We start from the raw sequence: 27,741 nt of genomic DNA, 5'->3' as shown, positions 1-27,741 counted from the left end.
AAGGCAGGTGATAAAGGCGATATCCTTGGCCATGCCAAAGCTCTGAGCGCCTAGGAGCAGCGTGGCCAGAGTCTCTGGGAGTCTGGCACCTGCCTCTCCTCATTGCCTAGGCCTGACTGTCACCGGCCTTGTAGGGCCGCGCCGTGGGGCGGCCGGCAGGGGGCGCGCTGGGATGGCCAGGAGCTCGGCCCTCCCTGCTCTGTCCCTGCTCTGCTGCCCGCCTCGCCCCTGCAAGTTTAAATTCAGTTTAGCAATCCCAGCATCGCCTCCAATAACGCATCAGGGGGCGGAGCCGTAGCGGCTTGCGCCCCGCCTCGCTCCACTATTGGAAGGAAAGCAGCCAATGGGAGAGCCGAGGCGGGGAGGTGCGGCCAATGGCGCGGGCCCGTTTGATTCAAAGGTTGCTTATAAAGTAGGCCCGCACGCTGGTTCTTGTCCGAGGGCTGTCGAGTCCGAGCGCCGCTATGCCTCTGGTGTCCGAGGGCCTGGACGAGCTGCCTGCCGCCTGCCTGTCGCCATGCGGGCCGCCCAACCCGACCGAGCTGTTCAGCGAGTCACGGCGCCTGGCTCTGGAGGAGCTGGTGGCGGGCGGCCCCGAAGCCTTCACGGCCTTCCTGCAACGCGAGCGCCTGGCTCGTTTCCTGAACCCCGATGAGGTGCACGCCATCCTGCGCGCGGCGGAGAGGCCGGGAGAGGAGGGCGCGGCGGCGGCGGCCGAGGACTCGTTCGGCTCCTCGCACGACTGCTCGTCGGGCACCTACTTCCCCGAGCAGTCGGACCTGGAGCCGCCGCTGCTGGAGCTTGGCTGGCCCTCCTTCTACCAGGGCGCCTACCGCGGCGCCACGCGCGTCGAGACGCACTTCCAGCCCCGCGGCGCGGGCGAAGGCGGCCCCTACGGCTGCAAGGACGCTCTGCGCCAGCAGCTCCGCTCGGCGCGAGAGGTGAGCGGCCCTCCAGGGCCCTGAGTCGCCCGGGAGACCCCCTTCAAGAATGGGATATTGCGGCCTGCTGGGAGTACGGGCCGGGGCCACTACCTCCTCTGCGCCCTACCGGAAGCGCGGGCTAGGTGGTCCCAGGGTCCCTGACTCACACCCCACTCTGAGTGTCTCCCCCGGATCCCCCGGGCCGCTCCTCGTGGCAGGGGATAGTGGGAAAGCCTCGGTTCCCAAGGATGCGAATTGTGCCCGGGTTCCATCTCCTAACGTTCATATCCCTGAAGGAAGGACCTGAAGTACTCTGAGTTCCAAATTTCAGTTAAAATCAAACTTGGAAAATTGCCGATTTCCCTGGCTGTCAGCCAACGCTAGATTCCACTTTCAGGAGCTTCTTAGGAGACTCATTACCAAAGAACTTACGTAGGGAAAGTTCCAGAAAGATGGTCTCCAGAGACAACTACGGGGCATTAGGAATCAATTATTATCGCTAATTACTTTCACGCATCTTATGTTGTAAAAAGCAGATAAACACAAGAGTGGCAAAGTGAGAGCTCTGCCGCTTTTTCTTTCTTGTCTTTTTTTTTTTTTGAGACAGATTTTCTCTCTTTTGCCCAGAATGAAGTGGCGGGATCTCAGTTCACTGCAACCTCCTTCTCCCGGGTTCAAGTGACTCTCCTGCCTCAGTCTCCCAAGTAGCTGGGATTACCGGTGCCCGCCACCACGCCCGGCTAATTTTTGTGTTTTTAGTAGAGATGGGGTTTCGCCATGTTGGCCAAGCTGGTCTCGAACTCCTAACCTCAGGTGATCCACCCGCCTCGGCCTCCCAGAGTGTTAGGATTACAGGCGTGAGCCACCGCGCCCGGCCCCCTGCCGCTTTTTCTACTGCCAGAGACGGGAGGGGAAACTGGGGCAAGGGGTTTGTTTTCCATAGGCTGGGTCTGTGCCAGATTGCAGTGGTCTCCTAAAATGCAGATACATTTGCATTAGATCGGCCTCCGTATTCATAGTGGGTTTTGGTCCTACTGTCTGACTTAGTATGGCATGGTCATGTGTGCAATGGAGGTCTTGTCTGCTTGCCAGCCTCGATGAAGCTGCAGGAGGGTGCTGGGGATCAAGGAGGAAGAAGGCAGCCTGCAGGTGGGTGTCACACATAGAGTGTCGTGGCAGACACCTTGGTTTGGAGCCATGGTCAGGTTGCTTGCTGACTGGCAGTGCCCAGCTCCCTGGCTATCTGCCTGTGCCAGGGACATGGCAGATAAAGCCCCAGCCATGGTAAGACTTGTTAGGGCTGGTACCTGAGTGTGTCTGACTGTGGGTGAAGATACCAGTGCACTGTCAGGTTGACATGTCCAAGCCCCAACTCTCACCAATGTTCTTAATGTTCTTTCCCTGACTGGTGGGGTTGCAGTGGTAGTGGATACAGTGACCTAGTGCCTTGCCTTTGAGGGAGTGGTTGTGGGCTGCAGCTAGGCTCTTACCAGCCCTGAGGTGCTTTGGGTGGGCTGAGGGTTTTTGGATGCAGCAGACATTTTCCTTGTGGGTTCAGTGAGAAGATTAAAAAGATGGAAAAGGCAGACTTGTGTAGGTATGCATTCCCAAAGCTCACCTCCAGTAGAACTTGAGCACTTGGAACCTGAAAAATGTAAAGAACTGGTCTGTATAGTGAGAGCTGTGGATTGTTCTAGTCTTTTGCCCAGCCCCAAATTTTAGTGATAGCAAAAGGGCACTGGAACCAGAGGCCAGAGGGAAACTATTAAACTCACGTGCTAGCGTGAGGAGAGGGGATGGAGCCGGGAGCTCAGACTCTCCCTCATCCCACGGGCATTTTGTAACACTGACATTTCCAGATAGAACCTGCTGCCCTAGTCTAGTTACCCACAGTTCCCTCTGAGATGCTGTATTTGGAACCTGGGCAGTTTTAACTGAGAAAGGTGGTACATTACCTTTAAATCCAATGAGTATTGGCTGGGCACAGTGGCTCAAGCCTGTAATCCCAGCACTTTGGGAGGCTGAGGCAGGCAGATCATGAGGTCAGGAGTTCGAGACCAGCCTGGCCAACATGGTGAAACCCTGTCTCTACTAAAAATACAAAAATTAGCTGGACATGGTGGTGCGCGCCTGTAATCCCAGCTACTTGGGAGGCTGAGGCAGGAGAATCACTTGAACCTGGGAGGTGGAGGTTGTAGTGAGCTGAGATCACGCCACTGGACTCCAGCTCTGGGCGACAGAGCAAGACTCCGTCTCGGAAAAAAAAAAAAAAATCCGATGAGTATTTTCAGTGTGTGTGATAGATGCCAAATTATTTGCTTACTCATTGCCTGCTGTGTTTCAGACTCTACCATGGCTGGGGCCACAGGGGAAGGCATCATCCTTGCCAACACTTGAGTGTGGACAGTGTGTGATGGGAAGCAGTGAGGAGTTTGCTGCAGGTACTGCAGAAAGGGCTAAAGAAAGAAAGTCTCCGGAGTGGCAGTGACCTCAGAGCTGGGTGGGGCTTGCCAGACCTAGGGTATGGGGGCTGGCCTGCAAGTGTTTAAGGACCTGGAATGTTTGGGGGCAGCCAAATTCCCCACAGTGGGTTAGTGGTAGGAGAGGAAGCTGAGGTAAGGGATGCTGAAATGAATTGGGTTTGAGACAGTGCTGAATTTGAGGTGCCAGAGCCTGTCTCTTTTGTTTAAAAAAAAAAAAAAAAGCCAGGACATGGTATCATGCGCCTGTAGTCCCAGCTACTCAGGAGGCTGAGGCAGGAGGATCGGTTGAGCCCAGGAGTTCGAGGCTGTAGTACACTATGACCACGCTGAGAATGGCTACTGCACTCCAGCCTGGGCAACATGGGGAGACCCTGTCTATTTGCCAGGCGCTGTTCTAAGTAATCCCAAGGAAGGTGCGATTATCATCTTCATTTTACAGCTGATAGAACTGAGGCATGGAGAAGTTAAGTGGCCCCGAAGTCATGCAGCTAGAGAATGAAGGAGCCTGTACTCAAATTGAGGCACAGAGTTTCTGAACCACTGTTAACCACCACACTCCCTGTGGAGGGTTCAGGAGCCTGTGCTTGGGTAGGGAGAGGTGACAGCAGATCTGGTGGCTGGCTAAGTGCTACCACTGTTTAAGGGCGTGCATTGTGGACAAGGGAGTGGCTGTGTCACCTTGACCACATCCTTTGAAATCTAGTACCTGTGACAGCAAGGACCATGAAGGTGTAGGTCTCAGGCTGCTTTCAGGATGAAATGAGAAGCTGTTCTGCATCCGTGTTCTGATGGCAAAGGTACCTAATGGTGATATGATTGAGCACTTTGAATGGGTCAGTTTCTGTGCTAAACCCTTGACCTGAATTACCTCATTTAACCCTCCCAACACCCCTGGGAGGAGGCTACAATTAAGAAAAGACCAGGCACAGAGAAGTTAAGTAACTTGCCCAAGATCACACAGTTAGCATGGGACAGAGCTGGGCTCAAGCCCAAGTCTGTCTAGTTCCAGCTCTGAAGCTCACGTGTTTTTTTTTTTTTCTGTTGTTATTATTACTGTTTTTAAGACAGTCTTGCTCTGTCACCCACACTGGAGTGCAGTGGCATGATCTCAGCTCACTGTAACCTCCACCTCCTGGATTCAAGTGACTCTCCTGACTCAGCCTCCCGAGTAGTTGGGATTGCAGGAGCACACCACCATGCCTAGCTAATTTTTGTAGGGTTTTTTGTTTTTTTTTTTGAGACAGAGTTGCTCTTGTTGCCCAGGCTGGAGTGCAGTGGCACAGTCAGCTCTCAGTAACCTCTGCCTCCCAGGTTCAAGCGATTCTCCTACCTCAGCCTCCCAAGTAGCTGGGATTACAGGCACCCGCCACTAATTTTTGTATTTTTAGTAGAGATGGGGTTTCGCCATTTTGGCCAGGATGGTCTTGATCTCCTGACCTCATGATCTGCCTGCCTCAGCCTCCCAAAGTGCTGAGATTACAGGCGTGAGCCACTGCGCCCGGCCAATTTTTGTGTTTTTAGTAGAGATGGTGTTTCACCATGTTGCCCGGGCTGGTGTTGAACTCCTGGGCTCAAGTGATTCACCTGCCTTGGCCTCCCAAAGTGCTGGGATTACAGGCGTGAGCCACTGTGCCTGGCCACTGAAGCCCACACTCCTAATCCCTACTGTATACAGCCTCCCTGCCATGAGGAAGGATTGGAGCTTTGGTAGTTTTCAACAGGCTGAAGGTTTGTAACAGTTGAAGATTGGAACTTTTTAATTTCCATGTTGCGTATTCTATAAACAGGAAAATGACGATGACTAGACTTGTCCTTTTCAGGAAGAAAACGAGGTGGTCAGTTTTTAGAGCAGGAGGCATTAATGCTGACAGACAACCTCCTCAACCCATCAAGTGGGAAAGGTGGTTGATGATGCCAGGAGAACATAGGTCTCTGGGTTTAGGTTTTGTAAACTAGAGTGTGTTTTCCTCTCCCTGGGAAAGATAGAGCCAGATAGATATTTCTGGTACCTGGAGCAGAGGGATCTGTGAGAATCTTTTGGTGGGTGAATGAAGGAACTTTGAATGCCACATGAAGGGTCCCACTTAACCACAGAGGTTGGGGCCAGGCTGCAGTAGAGCAGGGTCGGACCTCAGTGTTTGCTCCATGCAGCTTTATTTGCCTTCACTGAGGTGGTCTGAGGACCACCCTGCATCTTCAGGAATGTCTCTGGAAGGAGCCAGGATATGAGGCTCCTTGACCAGAGTATAGGCACAGGAAGCCAGGGTTACTTGGTAAATGGCAGGGCCTAATCCTGGCTTTGCAGCCTGAATGGCTGGTTCTGGGATAGGTTTTATCCAGCAGCTCTCTGACCACACAGAATCACTCAGTGTGTCTGATACATAAAAGATGCTCAGTAAATACTGCAGGGGCCTATTATGTGCACCTTTGCTCATTCAGCTACATGCTTTGAGGATAAATAAAGGGCAGGGGGAAGGGAGTGGTAGATAGGAAGAAAAGTAGTTCAGGTGATTCTGTCTGCCTTTCCACTCAGCAAGTATTTGTCCCTGGGTGGCTGTGCTTGGGGCTTGTGAATCTGCCAGCCCCTTCCTTGACTCTGTTTCTATATAGCTTTCAAAGTGTGGGCATTCTGCCACACTGAATGAGGTACAGTGTTTAAAAACAAATGGTTTGGCCATGCGCGGTGGCTCATGCCTGTAATCCCAGTGTTTTGGGAGGTCAAGGCTAGAGGATTCCTTGAGGCCAGGAGTTTGAGACCAGCCTGAGAAACATAGCGAGATCCCGTCCCTACAAAAAGTTAAAAAATTAGCCGGGTGTGGTGGCATGTGCCTGTAGTTCCAGCTACTCAGGAGGCTGAGGCAGGAGGATTACTTGAGCCCAGGAGTTGGAGGCTGTAGTAAGCTATGATCATTCCACTGCACTCCAACTTGGGTGATAGGGCAAGACCCTGTTTCTAAAAAATAAATAAAAACACAATTATGTATAGCATGGCTTGAATACAAGCTGGCTGCTTACCAGGTGCTCAGGCGAGCTTCACCAAAATTGGAGGAAATACTGTTTTGAACCTTTTGAGAACCCATATGTTTGCTTCCTAAGGAAGTTTTTGGATAATCTTGAACTATACAGGATATTTTCCCTACCTACTTGCTCTAGATCCACTCCTCCACCACTGTATCTGTTGATGACTCATTCAGCTTTTTGCCTCTGTTGCTGTATGAACTGGGATTTGGCTGGGCTGTGGCCCCCTGCCTGGAAGGGCTACATAGCCTCATTTTGGCAATGTGCTTATGAATTGGCTGTCTGGCTATTCCTGGTTTGTTGAATGGGAGTTCAGAGGCAAAGCTGGTACCACCAGGAGGTTCCAATTCCTCAGAGTCACCTTTCTTACCAGTGCCTATTCCCTATGCTCTTTTGTTCCAAAGAGGCCACTTTTGCTATGACCTCACCCTCGGGCATCCTCTTGATAGCCTGAGCGTTAGTAGTGGGGATCATTGTGGTCCCAGAGAGCCCTGCCAGGAGGAGTAGCAGCTAAGGAATCTGTTGGGGGCTGCTGGCATTTACTTGGATGTATCTGAATTAAGGCTTTCCTGTTCTTGCACAACTTTCCTCTGCATTACAGTAGAGCCTGTGTGGTGTAATCAGTTTCTGTTCCAAATGCTCATGTCAGCCCCAAGCAGGGCTTCTCACCCTCAGCACTGTTGACCTTTTGGGTTGGATAATTCTTTGTCCTGAGGGGCTGTCTTGTGCATTGTAGGATGTTGAGTAGCATCCATGGCCCCCATTCACTCGATGCCAATAGCATCCCTCACCCCAGGTAGTCATGATATTCAGTGTCTCCAGAGGGGGAAATAGTGAGTTACTGATGAATGGGCACAGGGTTTCTGTTTGGGGCTATGAAAAAGTTTTAGAAACAGATAGTAGTGATGGTTGTGAATGTAATTATTGCCACTGAATTGTACACTTAAAAATTATTAAGATGGCAAACTTATCTATTTTACCACGATAAAAAATGTCTCCAGACATTGCTAAATGCCCTCTGGAGGCAAAATCGCCCCCAGTTGTGAACCACTGGCCTAGAAGTTCTCATTAGTGCATCATTATGGGACGTTACCCACTGGACTGAAGTGTTGCTACTGTTTATCCCTTCCTTTTGATTTCATGAGTCAGGTTAAGGATTTTAGAATTTAGCCATTTCTTTTTAAAAATATTGTGGTAAAAAAATACACAGCAAAATTTACCATTTTAACCATTTGTTAAGTGTACAGTTGAGTGGCATTAAATACGTTCACACTGTTGTGCAGCTGTCACTAGCAGACATCTCCAGAGCTGTTTCAGCTTCCCAAAGTGAAACTCTGTACCCATTAAACACTAGCTCCTCATACCCTCCTTTCCTGGCCCCCTGGCAACCACCATTCTACTTTCTGTCTGCCATTTCTTTTTTTTTTTTTTTTTTTTTTTTTTGAGAGTCTCTCTCTGTCGCCAGGCTGGAGTGCAGTGGCACGATCTCGGCTCACTGCAACTTCTGCCTCCGGGGTTCAAGCGATTCCCCTGCCTCAGCCTCCTGAGTAGCTGGGACTACAGGTGCCCGCTACCACGCCCGGCTAATTTTTTGTATTTTAGTAGAAACAGGGTTTCACCGTGTCGGCCAGCATGGTCTCTAGCTCCTGACCTTGTGATATGCCCTCCTCAGCCTTCCAAAGTGCTGAAATTACAGGCGTGAGCTACCGTGCCTGGCCTCTGTCTGCCATTTCTCTATTCTTTTCCCTTAGTGTCTAGCAGACAGTAAGGAAGCTGCAAGATTCTTCTCTGACTTCTTTATGGATAGAGGGTACGTTATTTCAGGAAAAAAGAAAGCAAAACCCAAAAATGTAGTGGGTATATTGGCTTAAAAAAATATTGAACCCTGTCTCTACTAAAAATACAAAATTAGCTGGGTGTGGTGGCACATGCCTGTAATCCCGGCTACTTGGGAGGCCGAGGCAGGAGAATAGCTTGAACCTGGGAGGTGGAGGTTGCGATGAGCCGAGATCGTGCCATTGCATTCCAGCCTGGGCAACAAGAATGAAACTCCATCTCAAAAAAAAAAAAAAAAAAAAATTCTTGATGCAAATGATATAACCTCTGGAAGGGAATTTGGCAATATCTAGCAAAATTTCAGTTATATTTACCCATTGATCTAGCACTTCCACTTCTCCATATCTTGATACACTGGCAAAAATATGAATACTTGTAGACAATAGGCCATGCGTTGCAACACTAATTATAATAGCAAAACACAGGAAAGAGTTCAGGTGTTCATCAGTAGAGGATGGTTCATCATTGTGAATAAACCGATTCGTCTCTGCAGTGGAATATCCTGTAGCTCTAAGAAGGAATGAGGACTAGCTCTGATATGCGGTATCTAGAATGGTACTGACCAATGTGGTAGCCATATGAGGCTATTAAAATTTATATGGATTAAAATTAAATAAAGATTCAGTTCTGTCATCTTGGAAGGTTCTGTTCGGCCACGCTAGTCTAGAACAATGTGTAGTATTCCATGCTACCTTTTACCTATAGGGGGATATAAACACATATACATAGGTATATACGTAATACACTTATTTATATAAAACAAATATGTTTATATACACCTATGTATACTTGTTTATATTGCAAAAAATGGAAGAATAAACAAAAAACAATTGGAAATATTATCTCAATGGGGAGGAAGGGACAAGGATGGAAACTAAGTATCTTTGAAAGTACCTTGTTTTGTAAATTGGATTTTGAAACTAGGCAAATGTTTTACATACTTATAAAATAAAAACAATTCAAAATGATAAGCCCTCCTCCCCCTACCCCCTAACTTCTTGGTGCTTTTCTCTCCCCTTTGAAAAGCCCACCTGCTTGTGTACTTCATGCTGGAATAGTACAGAATATACTGAATAGTGGTCAGTCCCTCCAGAGGTCAGTGAAAACTTTGCTCCCGCCACCCTCTGGTGGCCCTGCCAGCACTTTGATCTGATACTTAAATTGTTTTATTTGTTTGCTTGTTTGTTTGAGACAAGGTCTCATTCTGTTGCCCAGGCTAGAGTGCAGTGGTGCAATCATGACTCACTGCAGCCTCGACCTCCCAGGCTCAAGTAATCCTCCTGCCTCAGACTCCCAAGTAACTGGGACTTAAAGGCACATGCCACCACGCCCAGATAATTAAAAAATTTTTTTGTGGAGACAGGACTCAACTGTGTTGCCCAGAGTGGTCTCAAACTCCTGGCCTCAAGTGATCCTCCCACCTCAGCCTCCTAAAATGTTGGGATTACAGATGTGAGCCACTGTGCCTGGCCTAAATTGTTAATTTGATAATAGCCTCTGAAACGGAGGGAAAACAGTACGCACAAGCAAGCTTAGGTTTCACTGTGGGAATTTACATTCTTTTTTGTTTTTAAACCCCAAAGATGTCAAGATAGTTAAAGATTTTTGACAAAATCCCAAGGAGATTATTTCTGTTCTATTAAAACATGTAATACATGGAGAGAAAATACATCTTTTGCTTTGTCCCGAGAGAGTAAGGAGAGGAAGTGAAGGATCAATGGAGGCCATGTGGTCAGCTGGGGGAATGCAGTGGCCAGGATGTTATTGACCGCAGCACAGGCTGACATTGAATGTGTGCAGATCTTTGGTGGAATTCCAAGCATGTTGCACACCTGACCTCACTTTATGACTGTGGGAGGGAAGGGAGGGAAACTGAGGTGCAGTGAGAAGGGGTGATCGGTACGAACTTCCTGCTTCACACAGAGGAAGAAGAGCTGGAATGAGAACTGGAATGACTGGCCCTGAGGGGCCTCTTGGGGCTGCACATGTGCCTGGTCAGAGCCCAGACCTGCCCATTGAGTGTGTATGAATCACTGACTTCGCAGAGCTGGAAGGGTTCCTTGTTTTAAGGACACCGAGACTCAGATGGAATAGCTTGTCCAGGGATAGTGACAGAATTGGGACTAAGAATATGAGTAGCTGCCATTTAAGGGCTTTCCATATGCCAGGAACTGCCAGCAAACACTATGAGATAGGTAGTGTCAATCATCCGTGGTGAGCTTGAGCCCATGCACTTCATGGGCTACGCCACTGATCCTTTAGTGTTCGTTCTAAGCTTCCAATCATGTGAAAAACTGCCCATTAAACTTGTTTGGAATGGTATAAAATACTGAGCATAGTACTTTTTTTAGATGGCTCCGGAGTCACACAGACCTGTGTTGAAATTCTAGCCCTTGTACTTGCTTAAGTTTGTCACCTTGAACAAGTTACCTAACCTCTCCAAGCTTTGGCTTTCTCATCTATAAATTGGGGATGACAGGTAATGGGGTTTTGAAATCTCTAGATAGCACTTTTGAGCTTTTGTGCAAGAAGGCAAGCAGAGAAGAGTTCAGTTCACGTGGCAAGTAACATAAACAGGGTCTGTGACCTTCCCAGAGACCGAGAAGGCCATCATGATGTCTACTGTTCAACTACATAAGTTCCCAAGTCCCTTGGTACAAATCAGGAGGGGACAGGTAGAAGGACTGAGAGAGGTAGGCTTGTGATTTGTCACCTGAGATGATGATGTGGGAGTGGACACAGGTGCAGCTGCTCCAGATATGGCTGGAGAAATGCAGCAACAGTGGGGTGCTGGTCAGCAGGCCGGCCATTATGCCCCTGACCAGCTGGATGCGTCCTCCTCATGTCTCCTGTTGTAACTGACTTGCACTGAGTTGCAAATTGCAAATGGGTGTTGACCCTGGAAGGGACTCTTGAAAGTCACCACTCTCAGGACTTTCTAGTCCTTAGAGAGTGGGTGGGCTCCACGCAGCACAGACTGGGAGAGTGCCATGACTGTAGGCACTTGATGTGCAAGGGCTGCCTGCCTTCCAGACACGCCTTTGTCCTTCGCACATTATTGCCTCCAGGAGTGGAAGCAGTGGCCAAATACACATCAGGTGTATTTCTGGACCCACAGGCTGCAGCATGAGCACCGGACACCTAGGAGATGCATCCTGGCTTGGAAAGCAGGACTCGGCCGGTTAGTGGATGAGTCCAGGTCATTGCTCAGCTCAGTGAAGAGACTGTCCCTTCAGTCTAGCCCCAGGTCTACTTCAGCTATGCAGGGATTGGTTGCATGAGGGCTGGACACAGAGGAATAGGGGGATGGGGATGGGGATTTGAAGGAAGACTTCCCTACTGATTGCTTCTACAGTAGGACTGTGGACTTTTCCTCTGTAAAAGACAAGTACTTCTGGCTGGGCACAGTGGCTCATGCCTGTAATCTCTGCACTTTGGGAGGCCAAGGTGGGTGGATCACTTAAGCTCAGAAGTTGGAGACCATCCTGGGCAACATGGTGAGATTCTATGTCTACAAAAATTAGCCAGGTGTGGTGGCATGTGCCTGTAGTCCCAGCTGCTTGGAAGGCTGAGGTGGGAGGATTGCTTGTGCTTCAGAGGCGGAGGTTACAGTGAGCCGAGATCACACCACTGCATTCCAGCCTGGGTGACAGGGTGAAACTTTATCTCCAAAAACAAAAAAATAGACGAATATTTTTAAGAGTCCTGCTTTAGTAAGAAAGGAGGGGATGCTGGGTGTAGGGGGAGTCAGGGGAAGAAAAAAACCTCCATCAACTCTACACACCCTGAGGGTGTTAAGGACTAGTGTTCAAATCCAGCACGCAGGAAAGGGTGAGGCTTTGAAACCAAACAATGGAACAAATAGCAAATTTGGTATTTACTCACTATATAACAAAGGTGTTGCACAATTGTTTTGTTAAGTGGTGAATCAAAATTCAGCTTGGCCGTGCCTTGTGCTGTGGGTCCCCAGGCCCATGCCGCTGCCTCCAGCAGGTCTCTAATCCAGCAGCTGAGCTGGGTTTTTCTGGTCTCTGTTCCAGTAGCACTGAGGGAACATGTCCATTGGCCCGTCACACTCTGTTACCCCTGGCTTGTCTCCTGTCTCATTAGACTGCGTTCTTGAGGACAGGGATTGACACTAGATCCTCAGTGCTCAACACCTGCCTGCCTCGATTGGGTCCACAATGAAGATTTGAAAGAAGAGTGGGAAATCAGAGAGGCAAGCAGGTGTGTGTGTTTTCCTCTTTAGCTTTCTCCTGTGAGCTTTACTCTCATTCGTACACCTGCATATTCCAAACCTCTTTCTGAAGGTTTTATTGCCACCTCAAAATCCGTTTCGAAGCTCACCCCTCACTCTTCTTGTCTTGTGTTTCCTGTTTCCTTGTGTCTGAATATCCCTCTCCCTGTCATCCTCAGCCCATGTCGCCCACAGCTCGACTCTCCCATGGCCTCCTTCCCTCTTCTGCAACCCTCATTCCTTCTGCCGTGTTACTGATTTTTCTTCATTTGGTCTCTAGTCCTCCTAAACATTTATTGAAGTTGCTTAACCTAAAGAATATCCACGTGACTGCCGTGTTGCAGGTCCTGTGTTGGAGGAGGTGGGGCCAGATCTCTGACCTATACCAATCTCTTCTAGCATCAGTCTCTTCCATCCTGTTGGATTCTTCACTTTGAACTCATTACTCTTATACAGGCAATGTGGGGAAGTTTGAAACTGATTCCTTGGTTGGCATTCAGGGCCTTCTGTGATCTTGCTCATTCATCCATCTTTTCCAGTCATGTCCCGTGGCTCCCTTTCATGCATGCTGTACGTTCCAGCCAGACTGGTACATACCCCGTCATTCCCTACTTCTTCCTCTGTCATCATGTGGCTTCCTGCGAGAATGCCTTCTCCTCCCTTCACTTCTCCCATGCCCTTGTCCAAATTTTGTCCTTGTGATTCAGCTCAAATGCCATCTCTTCCAGGAAGCCTTCCCTGCTCTTATCTGGTAAGCATTTGAGTACCTATAGTGCCCATGGTCCACCACGGGAGGAGACACCTTGTTTTTGTTTTGTTTTGTTTTGTTTTTTGAGATGGAGTCTTGCTCTGTTGCCCAGGCTGGAGTGCAGTGGTGCGATCTCGGCTCACTGCAAACTTTACCTCCCGGGTTCAAGTGATTCTTGTACCTTAGCCTTCCTAGTAGCTGGGATGACAGGTGCACGCCACCACACTCATCTAATTTTTTGTATTTTTAGTAGAGACGGGGTTTTACCATGTTGTCCAGGCTGCTCTCAAACTCCTGACCTCAGGTAATCCGCCCGCCTCGGCCTCCCAAAGCACTGGGATTACAGGCATGAGCCACCATGCCCGGCCCCCTTAGTTTAATTGCTTAGGCTGTATATATCATTTTGCCTCTCTGCATCCTGTGTCCTCTCCTTGAGGTAAGTTGGGTCTATGTCAAATTCCTCATAGCCATCTTTCTGCCTAGTGCAGTGTGCAGCCCACAGCGGGCTCTGAGGAGGTGCTGGCTGCATAATAGCACCTGTTTCCTGCCTTGCCCTCCCTGTGCTAAGCCCTTTCCGTGCTTTGTTTCACTTAATCCTCACAGCAGCCCTTTGACCCAGATGCTATTAATTGTATCTTCCTGAGGAGGAAACTGAGGCTCAGAGAGATTAAGCCACTTGCCCAGGGTCACACAGCTGGTAGGTGGTAGAGCTGGGTTCTATGCGCAGACCTTTTGCATTTAATTCCTGCTGTATGACCTGAAATGAGTGGGATGAATAGGACTGTCAAAATAGGATGTGTAAAGCCAGTGGAGGATGTAAACTTCAGAGGATGCCACAAATTCAGAAAGAACGCTTCTCATTTTTTAAATCACTGTTTTCAGTGGGTTTCAGCCATGCCCTTTACCAAGAATAGCCCACAGCTTAGAGCATCATTAAAAGGGGTGGGGAGGGAAAGGCAGCAGGAGAGCAACTGGTCTTCTTGACCCCCTCACAGCAATGACTTCCCAGGAACTGGTGTTTCAGGGTCTCACATCCTAGTAGACCAGGCCCTGGAGTGTTGGAGAAAGACAGCCAAATTGCCTTTTTGTCTCTTCATTCCTTCTTTAATCCCCCAAATCCTTAAGGAGTAATGACTGTCATATACTGTCCTGAGTCCTCTGGGACCACAGAAATGAATCAATCCCATTCAAGAGCCTTTGCTGCAGTAGGAGTGAAACCCATAAATGAATAATCCTAACTTTCAGAAAAAGAGTTAATGTGATTCTGAGAGACAGGCTTTTACTGTTGAAATGGGGAGGAAGGAGAAACCCTTATAGCTCCAGACTACAGAAGAGCCCCCACGCCTTGGCTTCCTTAGTTAACACCCCCGACTTCTGACTCAGTTTGTCAGGACCTGTTTCTAAGCCTGGATGTTTGGACACCCCCACTGCCCTGCCAGGAGTTTGCTGAGGACCTTGGTTTTAAGCCTGCAAAGGGTGTGATTAGAGGCATTGTGGCCGGAACAGCCTGTCTTTAAAAGAACGAGGAAAGCTAGGCGGTGTCTCCCTGTGTTGAACTGTCTGGACGGCTCCAGCTCTGGACTGGTAAAGTGAATAAATGAGCAGACACTAAGGGATCCTTTGTACCTTGCACTTTATGTAACATAGTCATTTAGTTCTCGATACAACCCTATTTTGCAGCTAAGGAAACATACATTTGAAACAGCTGTAATTTGCCCAAGAATGGTGGCTAAAAGGTAGCTTTTAACTGTAGTCTGGCGCTACGTGTGGAAAATCACTTGGGAGGCATGAACGGAGCCACATTGTTGGAGAGAAGAAAGGCCTGTTCTGAGCTTAAAGGCAGAATCCTTAGGAAATATTTCCCTGTTCTTTGCTGTGGGCTTGCACTGTGGACAGATACCAAAGAACTGCAGAGAGAACCTTTTACCAAGGAGAGGCCGGTGCAGTGGAAGCCATTTGGTTAGAACCTGCCCAATAGACAGCTGGTCAGGCCTGGCTGGTGGAAAGAACAGAATGTTAACAAATGTGGTATGCAGTGTTAGGGAGGCAGAAGATGGGAGAATCCATGGGTCTGCTTCGATTGCTTTCAAGTCATGAGTTGGTGGTGAATGGGACAGGCCTTAAAAAAGTCAGAGATTATGATTCAAAACCAGACAATAATTTAAAAAATAGATTTTGAGAATGCTACCCCTCAGAAGGGCCCTCAGAGATAATCTGAGGTTTTATTTACTTGTTTAACGGACAGCAAACTGAAGCCTGGTGGGGAAAGCAACAAGCCAACAGTGTGTTACCCACAGAACCAGACAGCTTGCTGATCTGAACTAAGCCTGTAAGACAGGGGTTTAGTGGAGGAACAGAAGGTGAGTGGAGCAGGTTCATAAGAGAGCAAGGCAGTGGATTGATCTGTATTTTTGAGAAACCTGCCAGCATGGAGTTGGGAGTGTTAGCTAGGCCAAGTCAAGATTTGTAGGATACGGGGCCCAAGTGTCTTTGGAGATGCCAAAGAATCCATGGTGAGGGGGGCACCAATACTGCAGAAGCAGGAGGGAAGGATAACTGTTGGATAGGGATCGTTTCCCAGTTCTGAGTGGAGTCCAGAGTCCAGACAGCATGCTGTAAGGTGGTGTCCTATAAGCTGATTATGTGCTCTTCCCTGTTTCACCTGTAGGTGATTGCAGTGGTAATGGACGTGTTCACAGACATCGACATCTTCAGAGACCTGCAAGAAATATGCAGGAAACAGGGAGTTGCTGTGTATATCCTTCTGGACCAGGCTCTCCTCTCTCAATTTTTGGATATGTGCATGGATCTGAAAGTTCATCCTGAACAAGAAAAGGTTTGTGGTACACTATATCCAGTTTCACCATAGTCGACGAATATGACCAAGCATCCATGATCTACAAGGTGGCTGGTGGCGGTATCCCTGTTTACAAGGAAGGGACTGAGGCTATGAGCAAAGTCATTTGCCTGGTCTTACAGAAAATGAACAGTACCTGTGACCTGGCAATTCTCCTAGGTGTTTACCCAAGAGAAATGAAAATATAGGCCCCCAAAAAATTTGTGTATGAGTTTTATAGAAGCATTATGCATAAAGTCAAAGAGTGGAAACAATCCAATGCCCATCAACTGATAAGTGGATAAATGATATGTTGTCTATTCATACAATAGCATACTATTCAACCATAAAAAGGAATGAAGTGCTGATACATGCTACAGCATGGATGAACCTGCAAACGTGCTAAGTGAAGGAAACCAGTCACAAAAGACCACATATGATATGATTCCATTAAGTCAGAATAGGGAAATCTATAGACACATTGATTAGTGGTTGCCTAGGGCTGGGGAGTTGGGGGAAGGATGGGATTATTGCTAAAGGGTACTTTATTTTAGCACTTTCTTTTTAAACTGATGAGAATGTCCTAAAATTGACTAACGGTGATGATGGTTGCATATATCTATGGATATACTAAAAACTACAGAATTTGTGCTAATTGTATGATCTGTGAATTAGATCTCAACTAAGCTCTTTAAAAGAAATGTTAGGATTCAAGACCTTGGCCTCTCCCCTGTACTGTCCTGCCTCTTAATAGAGCCTGGACCAGCTCCCTTGTTGAAGGCCTGAAGGCCATCCTGGAAGTTGCTGCTTTTGACAGTAGCTCCAGGAGGCTGCCCTTTTAATCACGGCAACCAGTATTTGTTGAGCTCCCACTCTGTCTTTGGCACTGCTCCATGCTTTTTTTTTTTTTTTCCTGAGATAGAGTCTCACTCTGTCGCCCAGGCTGGAGTGCAGTGGCCCAATCTAGGCTCACTGCAACATCCCTCTCCCAGGTTCAAGCGATTACCCTGCCTCAGCCTCCCAGTTAGCTGGGATTACAGGTGCGCACCACCACACCTGGCTAATTTTTGTATTTTTAGTAGAGATGGGGTTTTGCCATGTTGTCCAGGCTGGTCTTGAACTCCTACCTCAGGTGATCTGCCTGCCTCGGCCTCCCAAAGTGCTGGGATTACAGGCATGAGGCCCCACGCCCAGCCTGCTCTGTGCTTTTAACAAATGTTATGTAACTGAATCCTCACAGCAGCCCCTATCAGGTAAGTGGCACCTGTGTTTTAGACCAGGAAATAGTGATACAGAGAACACAAGTGTCCACCACTGCAAAGTAGTGGGCCTAGGGTCTGCCTCCTCGTATGTCTGCCTCCAGCCCCAGTGTCTGTAATCACTATCACGTACTGCTGCTGTTCATTTCTCATTATTGTAAAATTAGATTTTATGTCTATTTCTCTGATTCTGAAAATAAGTGTTTCAGTGGAAGCCTATACAACATAGCTAGCTTGGTCACTTTCATGGAAAGAAGCAAGAAAAAGTGTCATATTTATTACAGAATTTGGTTTTTTTTTGTTGTTCTGTTTTTTTGAGATGGAATTTCGCTCTTGTTGCCCAGGCTGGAGTGCAGTGGCACGATCTCAGCTCACTGCAACCTCTGCCTCCCAGGTTCAAGAGATCCTTCTGCCTCAGCCTCCTGAATAGCTGGGATTACAGGTGCCTGCCACCACACCCAACTAATTTTTTGTATTTTTAATAGAGACAGGGTTTCGCCAGGTTGGTCAGGCTGGTCTCAAACTCCTGACCTCAAGTGATCCACCCACCTCGGCCTCCCAAATTGCTGGGATTACAGGCATGAGCCACCATATCCAGCCCAGAATTTGTTTTTTAAAAATTAAGCAACCCGTAGCTTCTCAGCCTTTTGGCTAAGATCAAGTGTAAAAATTAAGCAACTTAACCTGTGAACTTCAGAACTTTATTTGTTCATCACCTATCTGAGTATCTATTATGCACCGGGTACTAGATATAAAGCAGTCAGCAAAACGAATTTAGTCTTTGGTACTGTAAGTTACTGCCTAAGAGACTCTAACTTACCACCTTATTATTACCAACCAATTTGGTTTACAGAATTCAGATTCTCCCACAGACTTCTTGTTGGTTGCCTCATGATAAAGACAGGATTGGGGTTTCTAGACCAATTGAGATGAGACAGCCATGTAACCCAACAGGTGGTTAGAAAATGAGGCCAGGTGGACCCAAGGAAGATACACTTTGGCATGGAAAAGAGCATTATCAGCTAGCCAGATGAAGAAATTGAAGGTATCAGTGTTTAATTTCAAGGCACTCTTTCTATAATTAAGGCTGTGCGTTAGCAGAGAAATCACAGAATTGTTCTGGCCACAACTTTGATCAAGTGATTTTCTCTGATTTATCTACCAGACAGAAATCTATGAGCGGGCACCGGTTCAGTTGCCTACTATTGGTTGTTGCCTTCATAGGTGTCCAGATCTTCTGTAGAGGGGTTTAAGAAGGCCTAGTTCTCTGGCCTCCCAAGTTTTTGTAATTTTACCTCCTTCCTGGGGAAGCACTGTCTTCCCTGGTTGCTTGTGTCTCCTGTGCCTGTCTGTGCTAGTGAATTTGTGCCCTTGCTGTATGGGGGCTGATTTTCCCATGCTCTGCCTCTGTAGCAGGTTCAGAATGTTGGGTTGTGCTGTCTGTAGGAATTTGGTCACACATTGATGTGCAGGCACTCACAAGCGCTTTGGCCACAATCACAGAGGCATGTACAACATTCAGATGTGTGTCAAAGGGAAAGATACACAAAACCACGCCTAATCTGCCCATAATGGTATTTTTTATGCTTATTATATGTTGATCCTTTAAGACTTGGCTCAGGGGTCATCACCTCCTCCAGGAAGCTTTCCTCCCACCAAGTCCATGTGTACCTCTATGACATTCCCTAGTCTTTTTTTTTTAATTTTTATTTTGAAATACTTTAAGATTTATAAAGAAGTTACAAAAATAATATAAGAAATTCCTGAATACTCTTCGTCCAAGTTCTCCACATGTTAACATCTTACAAACCTCAGTACAAATAACAAAATCAGGAAATAAACTTGATATCAATACAATCTAATTTACAGACGTATACATTTCCCGGTCGTTCCACTAATGCCCTTTTTCTGGTCCAGGATCCAATCCAGTCCAGGATCACACCTTACATTTAGTTGTCAAGTCTCCTTCATGTCATTTAATCTGGAACTGTTTCTCCATCTTTCTTTCTCTTTTAGGGTCTTGACCTGCCCCCCCCCCCCTTTTTTTTTTTTAAAGAGATGAGGTCTCGCTGTGTTGCCTAGGCTGGTCTTGAACTTCTGGACTCAACTGATCTTCTTGCATCAACCAGCCTCCCAAGTAGCTGGAACGACAGACATTTGCCACTGTGCCCAGCTGGATCTTGACACCTTTAAAGAATACTAGCCAGCTGGGTGCAGTGGCTCACGCCTGTAATCCCAGCACTTTGGGAGGCTGAGGTGGGCGGATCACCTGAGGTCAGGAGTTCAAGACCAGCTTGGCCAACATGGCGAAACCCCGTCTCTACTAAAAATACAAAACAATTAACCGGGCATGATGACAGGCGCCTGTAGTCCCAGCTTCTTGGTAGGCTGAGGCAGGAGAATTGCTTGAACCTGGGAGATGGAGGTTGCAGTGAGCCGAGATTGTGCTACTGCACTCCAGCCTGGGCAACAGAGTGAGACTCTACCTCAAAAAAAAAAAAAAAAAAAAAAAAACTAGCTAATTTTTTGTAGAATTTGGGTTTGTCTGATGTTTAATCAAAGTTAAATTTACGCATTTGATAAGAAGACCACAGAAGTGACATTATGTCTTTCCATAGTTTTGTGTTTTATTTTTAGCTTATTTTGAATATTGATAGATTAACAGAAGTTGCAAAGATTGTACAGAAAAGTTTCATGTACCCTTCACCCAGTTTCCCCAAATGTTACATCTTATGTAACTTATGGTACAATGTCAAAACCTGGAAATTGACATTGGTACAATGTGTGTATACAGCTTTGTGCCATGTTATCATCATGCATGCATATCCAGACAGAAGTTTCCATCACCACAAAGATCTCCCTCCTCCTGCTCCTTTATATAGTCACATCACTCCCCTCTCTTTAACCCCTAGCAACCACTAATTTGTTCTCTATTTCTATAATTTTGTCATTTACAGTCTATTTTGTACATGGAATTATACAGTATGTGACCTTTCAAGATTGGCTTTTTTTCCCTCATCACAGTGCTTTTGAAATCCATCCAAGTTGTGCATGTATCAACAGTTTGCTCCTTTTCATTGCTGAGTATTGTATGGTATCTTATACCATTCAGCCACTGAAGGACATTTGGATATTTCCAGTTTTTGTCTATTATGAATAAAGTTGCTGTGAACATGTGTGGAGGTTTTGTGTGGATATAGGTTTTCATTTCTCTGAATGCTGTTATGTGTTACTGTAGTTTCTAAATCAATTAGTTTTCTCACTCTTATTCTAGTCCTTGAAGGTAAGGAGCATGCCTTACATCTCTGTTGTCTCAGGGCTTGGCACATAGTAGGGGCTCTCTATGTTGTTTATGGAATCAATGAGTCAAACAAAAGTCTTACACGTTTAATTTAAATGTGTAAAATTTCTAACGATATAGAGCCACTGGTCTGCTCCAGAGAATGCAGATTGTTGTAGTATTTTGTATGCCATTATTTATACATTTATGTGTGTCATTTTACAGGAATAATTATGCATACATGTGCAGTATATTGCCCCAGCATACCACCACCAGTGTACGTTTTTGGTAATTATGTATTTGTAGGAGATGTGACATTGCTTGTAAGCCACATGTGATATGAGTGTTTCTGCCTCAGCAGGCCTGTACTAGAGAAGGCCTGTCCTGTGTTCCTATTCTCCATACCCATTATGGTGTTGAGGGTGAGTGAGGATGGACTGTTACTCTAATGTGATGCCATTAAACAAACAAGTTGGAGGAAGATCAGCTTAGCTTCTTTCAGACTATGTTAAAATGTTTTTTATTACTAGCGTGTTTTCTTTGATGATTTTATCCCACACATTTTGCTTCAGAATCATTTCTTGGATTCTGTTGTTTAGTATCCCAAAAAGGTTGAGTGTTCTTTTAGAACACATACACACATGAACTAAGGGTCTCAAAAGTAAATGTAAGAAAAGAACAGATGAGAAGATGGACCAAATGTAGAAGTAACATCACTTGAGGCTTGAGAACTGTCTGGCTAGCGTACCGTGTGTACTGTCACTAAATGGTAACCCTAAGCCATGCATCTGCCAATAATTATATCTGGGAATTGTAAACTAAGCCTTTTTGTCCTAACCATTTGCTCACCGGACGAGTATTGCTGAATTGTTCGTTTATATTTCTCCCACTTCCTGCCAACAGTTGATGACAGTTCGGACTATCACAGGAAATATCTACTATGCAAGGTCAGGAACTAAGATTATTGGGAAGGTTCATGAAAAGTTCACGTTGATTGATGGCATCCGCGTGGCAACAGGCTCCTACAGGTAAGTTTCTAACCCGTCCAAGGCTTATTAATCTAAACTCTTCAGAAAAAGCATGTCATGTAAAGGTAAAAGCCTTTTCCTCTCAATGAGAGCCTGTATGGCCATGCATTCTGATATGCGTGCATCTGTGTATAGGAGCTGTTAGAGGCAGTTTGGGTGGGGGTCACTTCCCCTGTCCTGTAGTCCATAGATTAAAATGCAGAAGTTGAACTTGTATTGAGACAACACAGTCAGCAAGTCCTAGATTTCAAGCCTTGGCCCAGGTCTGTAGGGGACGAATTGGGGGTTAACAGCAACACACAATCTGGAATCCTGGTTCCTTAGGGATCTGGACCCAGCTTGCCCTGCTCACTCGAAGGTAGGGGCAGTTGCAGGCATCTCCATTAGTGTTGAAGGCAGAGCTAGAGCTGTCAGCTTTAGACTCAAATCCTCCGTGTTGCTTCAAGCCTTGTAATTTAGCGCTTTAGTCTAGAAAATACTGATTATGTTTCTGACCCACCTTTGAAGTCTCACATTGGCAATGGCATCTTAAGGTAGAGAGCAAGGAGGTTGAAGAGAGTGTGGGGATAATGAGTGGTTTACATGAATCTCTAGAATTTGTGCCATTTTTACGTATGTGGCTCCAACGGTTGTATGTTTTGCCGCCTCTGCAGTAGATTGTCTAATGGTTTGCATGAGGTGTGTCTGTAGAATTTTAAAAAGAAAACCCCATTTTTGAAGAAATACACAACCCTGAGTGATAATTACGTGTCAGCCCTGGGTAAAGGTAGAAATGTGAAGGCTTGTGGAAGATGAGGCAGTAAGATCAAGAAAATCTTGACACCTTTCTTTGTAAACAATACCCTCATTGCTCAGAACAAAATTTGAACTTTCTTCACCAAAGAGGCTATGGGAAAAAACAAATTGAACTCTTTTTCTTGGAATTTCCTTTTGTAAGAAGTTTATTAAAAAAATTTGTTTTTAACCCAACCAAGTAGGATTTATCTATATTAACCAAACTTAGCTGCAAATGGATTTTTGCTGTTCTAAAATATAAAAACTACTCTCTCCAAATGAAATTGATGACGATGATAGCTTCCATTTGTTGAGGACGTTTTATAATCTTGGTGTTGGATAGGTGCTTTATTTACATTATCTCATTGAAGGCTTTCTTTTTTTTTTTTTTTTTTTTTGAGATGGAATCTTGCTCTGTTGCTCAGGCTGGAGTGCAGTGGCGCCATCTTAGCTCATTGCAACCTCTGCCTCTCAGGTGCAAGCTATTCCTGTGCCTCAGCCTCCCGAGTAGCTGGGACTACAGGCATGCCACCATGACTAGCTAATTTTTGTATTTTTAGTAGAGATAGTGCTTCGCCATGTTGGCCAGGATGGTCTCAGACTCCTGACCTCAGGTGATCTGCTGGCCTTGGCCTCCCAAAGTGCTGGGGTTACAGGTATGAGCCACTGCGCCCAGCCCGGCCTCATTGAAGGCTTTCAGAAGAATCTTCCTTCTCAGGCTTTGAAGGCAGTTTTCAGGGGGACTTTGCATTAGCCATATCTTGGTTACGGGAGACAGAGTTGACGGTGTTTTATGATCTCTATTTGAAACCTACTTCTGGTACAAATAGCACCATTAGTGGGGTGATGGCAAGTGTCAGCTAACTCTCAAACATACTGACTCGAAGAACCCGGAAGGAAGCGTAGTTGGTTTTCAGTTCGTCTTGACGTAGGAGCCACACACTGATCAGAACACTATCTCCTGGTTCTGATGTTTTCGAGTTGACTTTTGTTCTTAGGCAGGCTCTCCCTTTGAAGTCAACGATCCTGGCTTTCTTTATTTTTTGTCTTTGAGACGGAGTCTCGCCCAGGCTGGAGTGCAGTGGGCGATCTCAGCTCACTGCAAGTTCCGCCTCCTGGGTTCACGCCGTTCTCCTGCCTCAGCCTCCTGAGTAGCTGGGACTACAGGCGCCTGCCACCAGGCCTGTCTAATTTTTTTTTGTATTTTTAGTAGAGACGGGGTTTCACTATGTTAGCCAGGATGGTCTCGATCTCCTGACCTTGTGATCCACCCGCCTTGGCCTCCCAAAGCGCTAGGATGATAGGTGTGAGCCCAGCCAGATCCTGGCTTTCTTATATGGCCTTTAGTAGCTGTCTCCCACAGGGTGAAACTCTTTCACTCAGAATTACTATCAGTCCCTTCTGTCAGAATCCATTTGACAAAGAAAAATGAAATTACTTGGCTCTGGTGGGATCACATGCCCACCCTGAATGAATCCCTGCATCCAAGGGAATAGGTTACTCTGGCCAGTGTGGACCACATGCCTGCCCCTATTGTGGTTGGAGAGAGTGTGATAATGAAAGCTTTCTGGGGTACAGGTGCGTGTGAGTTCTGCTAGCAGAGGAGGGGGGTGGGGAAGGGACACTAGACAGGCAAGGGCACATGGCCACTAATCAGCTCTTACATGTTTTGAGCCATGGTGTTTTGTGAAAATGGCAGCACAGCCCCATGACTGTGGGTCCTCCACTGTTAGTGAGGAAGACTACTTCAGCAGCCACAAGGACAAGCTTGAGGGCAGGAAGGCCTCTGATGTTGCCAAACAGTAGCAAGGAGCAGGGCATTAGCAATTCATAGGACCTAGGGTCTGATCTGGAGTCCAGCAGTAGCTCCCCACTGTGATAATCCCTTTATCTGGTTTCCTTGCCTTTAAAATGGGGGTGCTGGCCTAAATAGTTTTCTTACCTTTAAAATGGGGATGCTGGCCTAAATACTTAGAAGCCCTATTTTTTATTTTTAATTAATTAATTTTTTGAGATGGAGTCTTGCCCAGTCATGGAATGTGCAGTGGTGCGACCTCGGCTCACCGCAACCTCTGCCTCCCGGGTTCAAACAATCCTCCCACCTCAGCCTCCCGAGTAGCTAGGATTACAGGCATGCACCACCACGCCTGGCTAATTTTTTATGTGTTTTTACTGGAGACAGGGTTTCACCATGTTGGCCAGGTTGGTCTCGAACTCGTGACCTCAAAGGATCTGCCTACTTCGTCCTCTCAAAGTGCTGGGATTACAGTCGTGAGCCACCGTACCCGGCCCCCTTTCTAGTTTTTGAAAACTCTGAGGCAAGGACCAGGTGAGGTGGCTCATGCCTGTAATCCTAGCACTTTGGAAGGCTGAGGTGGGAGGACTGCTTGAGCCCAGGAGTTCAAGACCAGCCTGAGCAACATAGCAAGACCCCATCTCAAAACAAACAAAAAAACCCTCTGAGGCTGAGTATTTAGTGTGTTTGTTAAACAGGTGGCCTTTTTACTTTTATGGTAACACACATATATGTTATATATGTGTTAAGGCTAGTTAAATACATGCAAATGGTAGGTATGATATCAACAAAGTTGTGACCCTTATGTGGTAAGATACCTGTGCTATATTATTCAGATGGACAGTGAGTAAACCAAAATTGCTCATCCTTACCAGCTGCTGTTTGTTTCTTTTTAATCCTTAAGTTTTACATGGACGGATGGCAAATTAAACAGCAGTAACTTGGTAATTCTGTCTGGCCAAGTGGTTGAACACTTTGATCTGGAGTTCCGAATCCTGTATGCCCAGTCCAAGCCCATCAGCCCCAAACTCCTGTCTCACTTCCAGAGCAGCAACAAGTTTGATCACCTCACCAACCGAAAACCACAGTCCAGGGAGCTCACCCTAGGCAACCTGCTGCGGATGCGGCTGGCTAGGCTGTCAAGTACTCCCAGGAAGGCGGACCTGGACCCAGAGATGCCCGCAGAGGGCAAGGCAGAGCGCAAGCCCCATGACTGTGAGTCCTCCACTGTTAGTGAGGAAGACTACTTCAGCAGCCACAGGGACGAGCTCCAGAGCAGAAAGGCCATTGACGCTGCCACTCAAACAGAGCCAGGAGAGGAGATGCCAGGGCTGAGTGTGAGTGAGGTGGGAACACAAACCAGCATCACCACAGCATGTGCTGGGACCCAGACTGCAGTCATCACCAGGATAGCAAGCTCTCAAACCATGATTTGGTCCAGGTCGACCACTACTCAGACTGATATGGATGAGAACATTCTCTTTCCTCGAGGAACTCAATCTACGGAGGGGTCACCAGTCTCAAAAATGTCTGTATCGAGATCTTCCAGTTTGAAGTCTTCCTCCTCTGTGTCTTCCCAAGGCTCTGTGGCAAGCTCCACTGGTTCTCCTGCTTCCATCAGAACCACTGACTTCCACAATCCTGGCTATCCCAAGTACCTGGGCACCCCCCACCTGGAACTGTACTTGAGTGACTCACTTAGAAACTTGAACAAAGAGCGGCAATTCCACTTCGCTGGTATCAGGTCCCGGCTCAACCACATGCTGGCTATGCTGTCAAGGAGAACATTCTTTACTGAAAACCACCTTGGCCTTCATTCTGGCAATTTCAGCAGAGTTAATTTGCTTGCTATTAGAGATGCAGCACTTTATCCTTCCTATCAGTAACTGCTCCGTGTTCAGACTCCTGGTTTCTTCCAGGCTTACAGTGGACATCATCAGCTTCCTGCTTTAAAAAATATCTTATGTCCGTAATTGCCTTTCTTTTACCTGATTTTGTCACCTTTATTGTCTTTGAATTCTATAGGCTGCATATTATTTTAGATGCTTTGTTTTGTTTTTGTCATGTATATACCAGGTATTGGTTTTATGGTTTAAACACTATGGATACAGGGGTTTTTTTGCACAATTTTAATAGTCATGCACTACATAATGATGTTTTGGTCAATGACACACCATGTATATGATGGCAGTCCCATAAGATTATAATACCATATTTTTACCCTAACTTTTCTATGTTTAGATACAAATACCATTATGTTACAGTTGCCTACAGTGTTCGGTGCAGTAACAGGATGTACAGGTTTGTAGCCCAGGAGCAACAGGCTATACCATATCGTCTAGGTGTGTAGTAAGTTATACCATCTAGGGTTCTGTAAGTACACTCTGTGCTGTTTGCACAAGGAGGAAGTCGCCTAACAACACATTTCACAGAATGTATCCCTATCATTGGGCAACACGTGACTGTATTAATCTCCTCTTAAGGAGAATACTTAGGTGTTCTAATTCAGGTGAGAGATGAAATATGTTTTGTATTTTTCTTAGGTTGTATGCTCTTCTGTTTTAAAGGTTTGAATCACCAGCATTTTTGTGATCAAAATCCTATTTAGAAAAAATAACACTACTTTCTGTTTATCTCTTTAGAATATCTGTGTTCTTAGCATTAAATAAATATAAACTTGTGCTTCTGTACTTTTTCCCCCCCTCTCTGACACTTTTATCTTTAAATCTGGGAGTATGTCACAAATAAATGCACCTAATAGATATAGGTGTATAGATATCTATATCTGAAGGTTTCTTAAATAGTGTCAGAGTGAGGAAGAAGTAGATGATCCAAACTATAGAAGAGAAAATAGATCCACTTAACCTTCCTCAGCATCATGAATATTGATGTTACTCTATAGTTTGAGTGAGGAAACTTGAGGAAACTGGCCAGAAATAGCAGGCCTTTGCATATGCTCTGCCTTTTCTCTTTTCAAAGAAGAAGCCTGAGCTATTTCAGTAGGTCCTTGGTACTCTGGTACCCTGCTTGTCTACCAAAGGAGGCATTAGTGTATGTTCCTATATTCACTCCCAATATTAACTCCGGTGGCCCCATGGGCCTCATTTCATCAGCTGGGTATATTGACAGTGATTTAGCAATCTAATATCCTAGAATAGGGGCAAAAGAGGACACTGACAATTATCCCAGTTTCCTGGTCCAGTGTCAGGCAATGTAACTAGTTACTACACCCTTCTAATCAGGATTGGTATGGCTGTGGAATCCTGTTTTTGTCTCATTCTCATGGACAGAAAAAAGGGAAGAGAGTTAAATGATGGCTTCCTCCCTCTCCTGACTTAGTTACAGCAAAAAAGATCTACGACAGGGGAAGGTGTCTGCCACATAAAATGCTGATGCACTTGTATCAAGAGTGTCCCTACACTCACGCATGTGCCAGGACTTCCTTATGATGGTCAGGTTATTTGCTGGGTTAGTGCTGTAATCTGTGGCTGTAAAGCAAATGTAAGGAAATTGATCCATGTCTG

The 27,741-nt window shown here is 46.4% G+C and overlaps 1 protein-coding gene across 1 annotated transcript; it reads left to right on the top strand.

Annotated features, from left to right (window-relative positions):
• The first annotated feature begins 428 nt into the window (after positions 1-428).
• On the top strand, positions 429-27,465 carry FAM83D (family with sequence similarity 83 member D). Its single transcript, XM_032142646.2, has 4 exons — positions 429-941; positions 15,914-16,081; positions 21,524-21,648; positions 25,122-27,465. The coding sequence occupies exons 1-4, from the start codon at positions 465-467 to the stop codon at positions 26,101-26,103; spliced, it is 1,752 nt and encodes a 583-aa protein (XP_031998537.1). The 5' UTR covers positions 429-464; the 3' UTR covers positions 26,104-27,465.
• Positions 27,466-27,741: the final 276 nt, after the last annotated feature.

The sequence above is a fragment of the Hylobates moloch genome, unplaced genomic scaffold (genome assembly GCF_009828535.3).
Source record: "Hylobates moloch isolate HMO894 unplaced genomic scaffold, HMol_V3 SCAFFOLD_21, whole genome shotgun sequence".
Classification (NCBI taxonomy): Eukaryota; Metazoa; Chordata; class Mammalia; order Primates; family Hylobatidae; genus Hylobates; species Hylobates moloch.
Note: the sequence above shows the minus strand (reverse complement) of the source record. Positions and strands in the feature narration are given on the sequence as shown.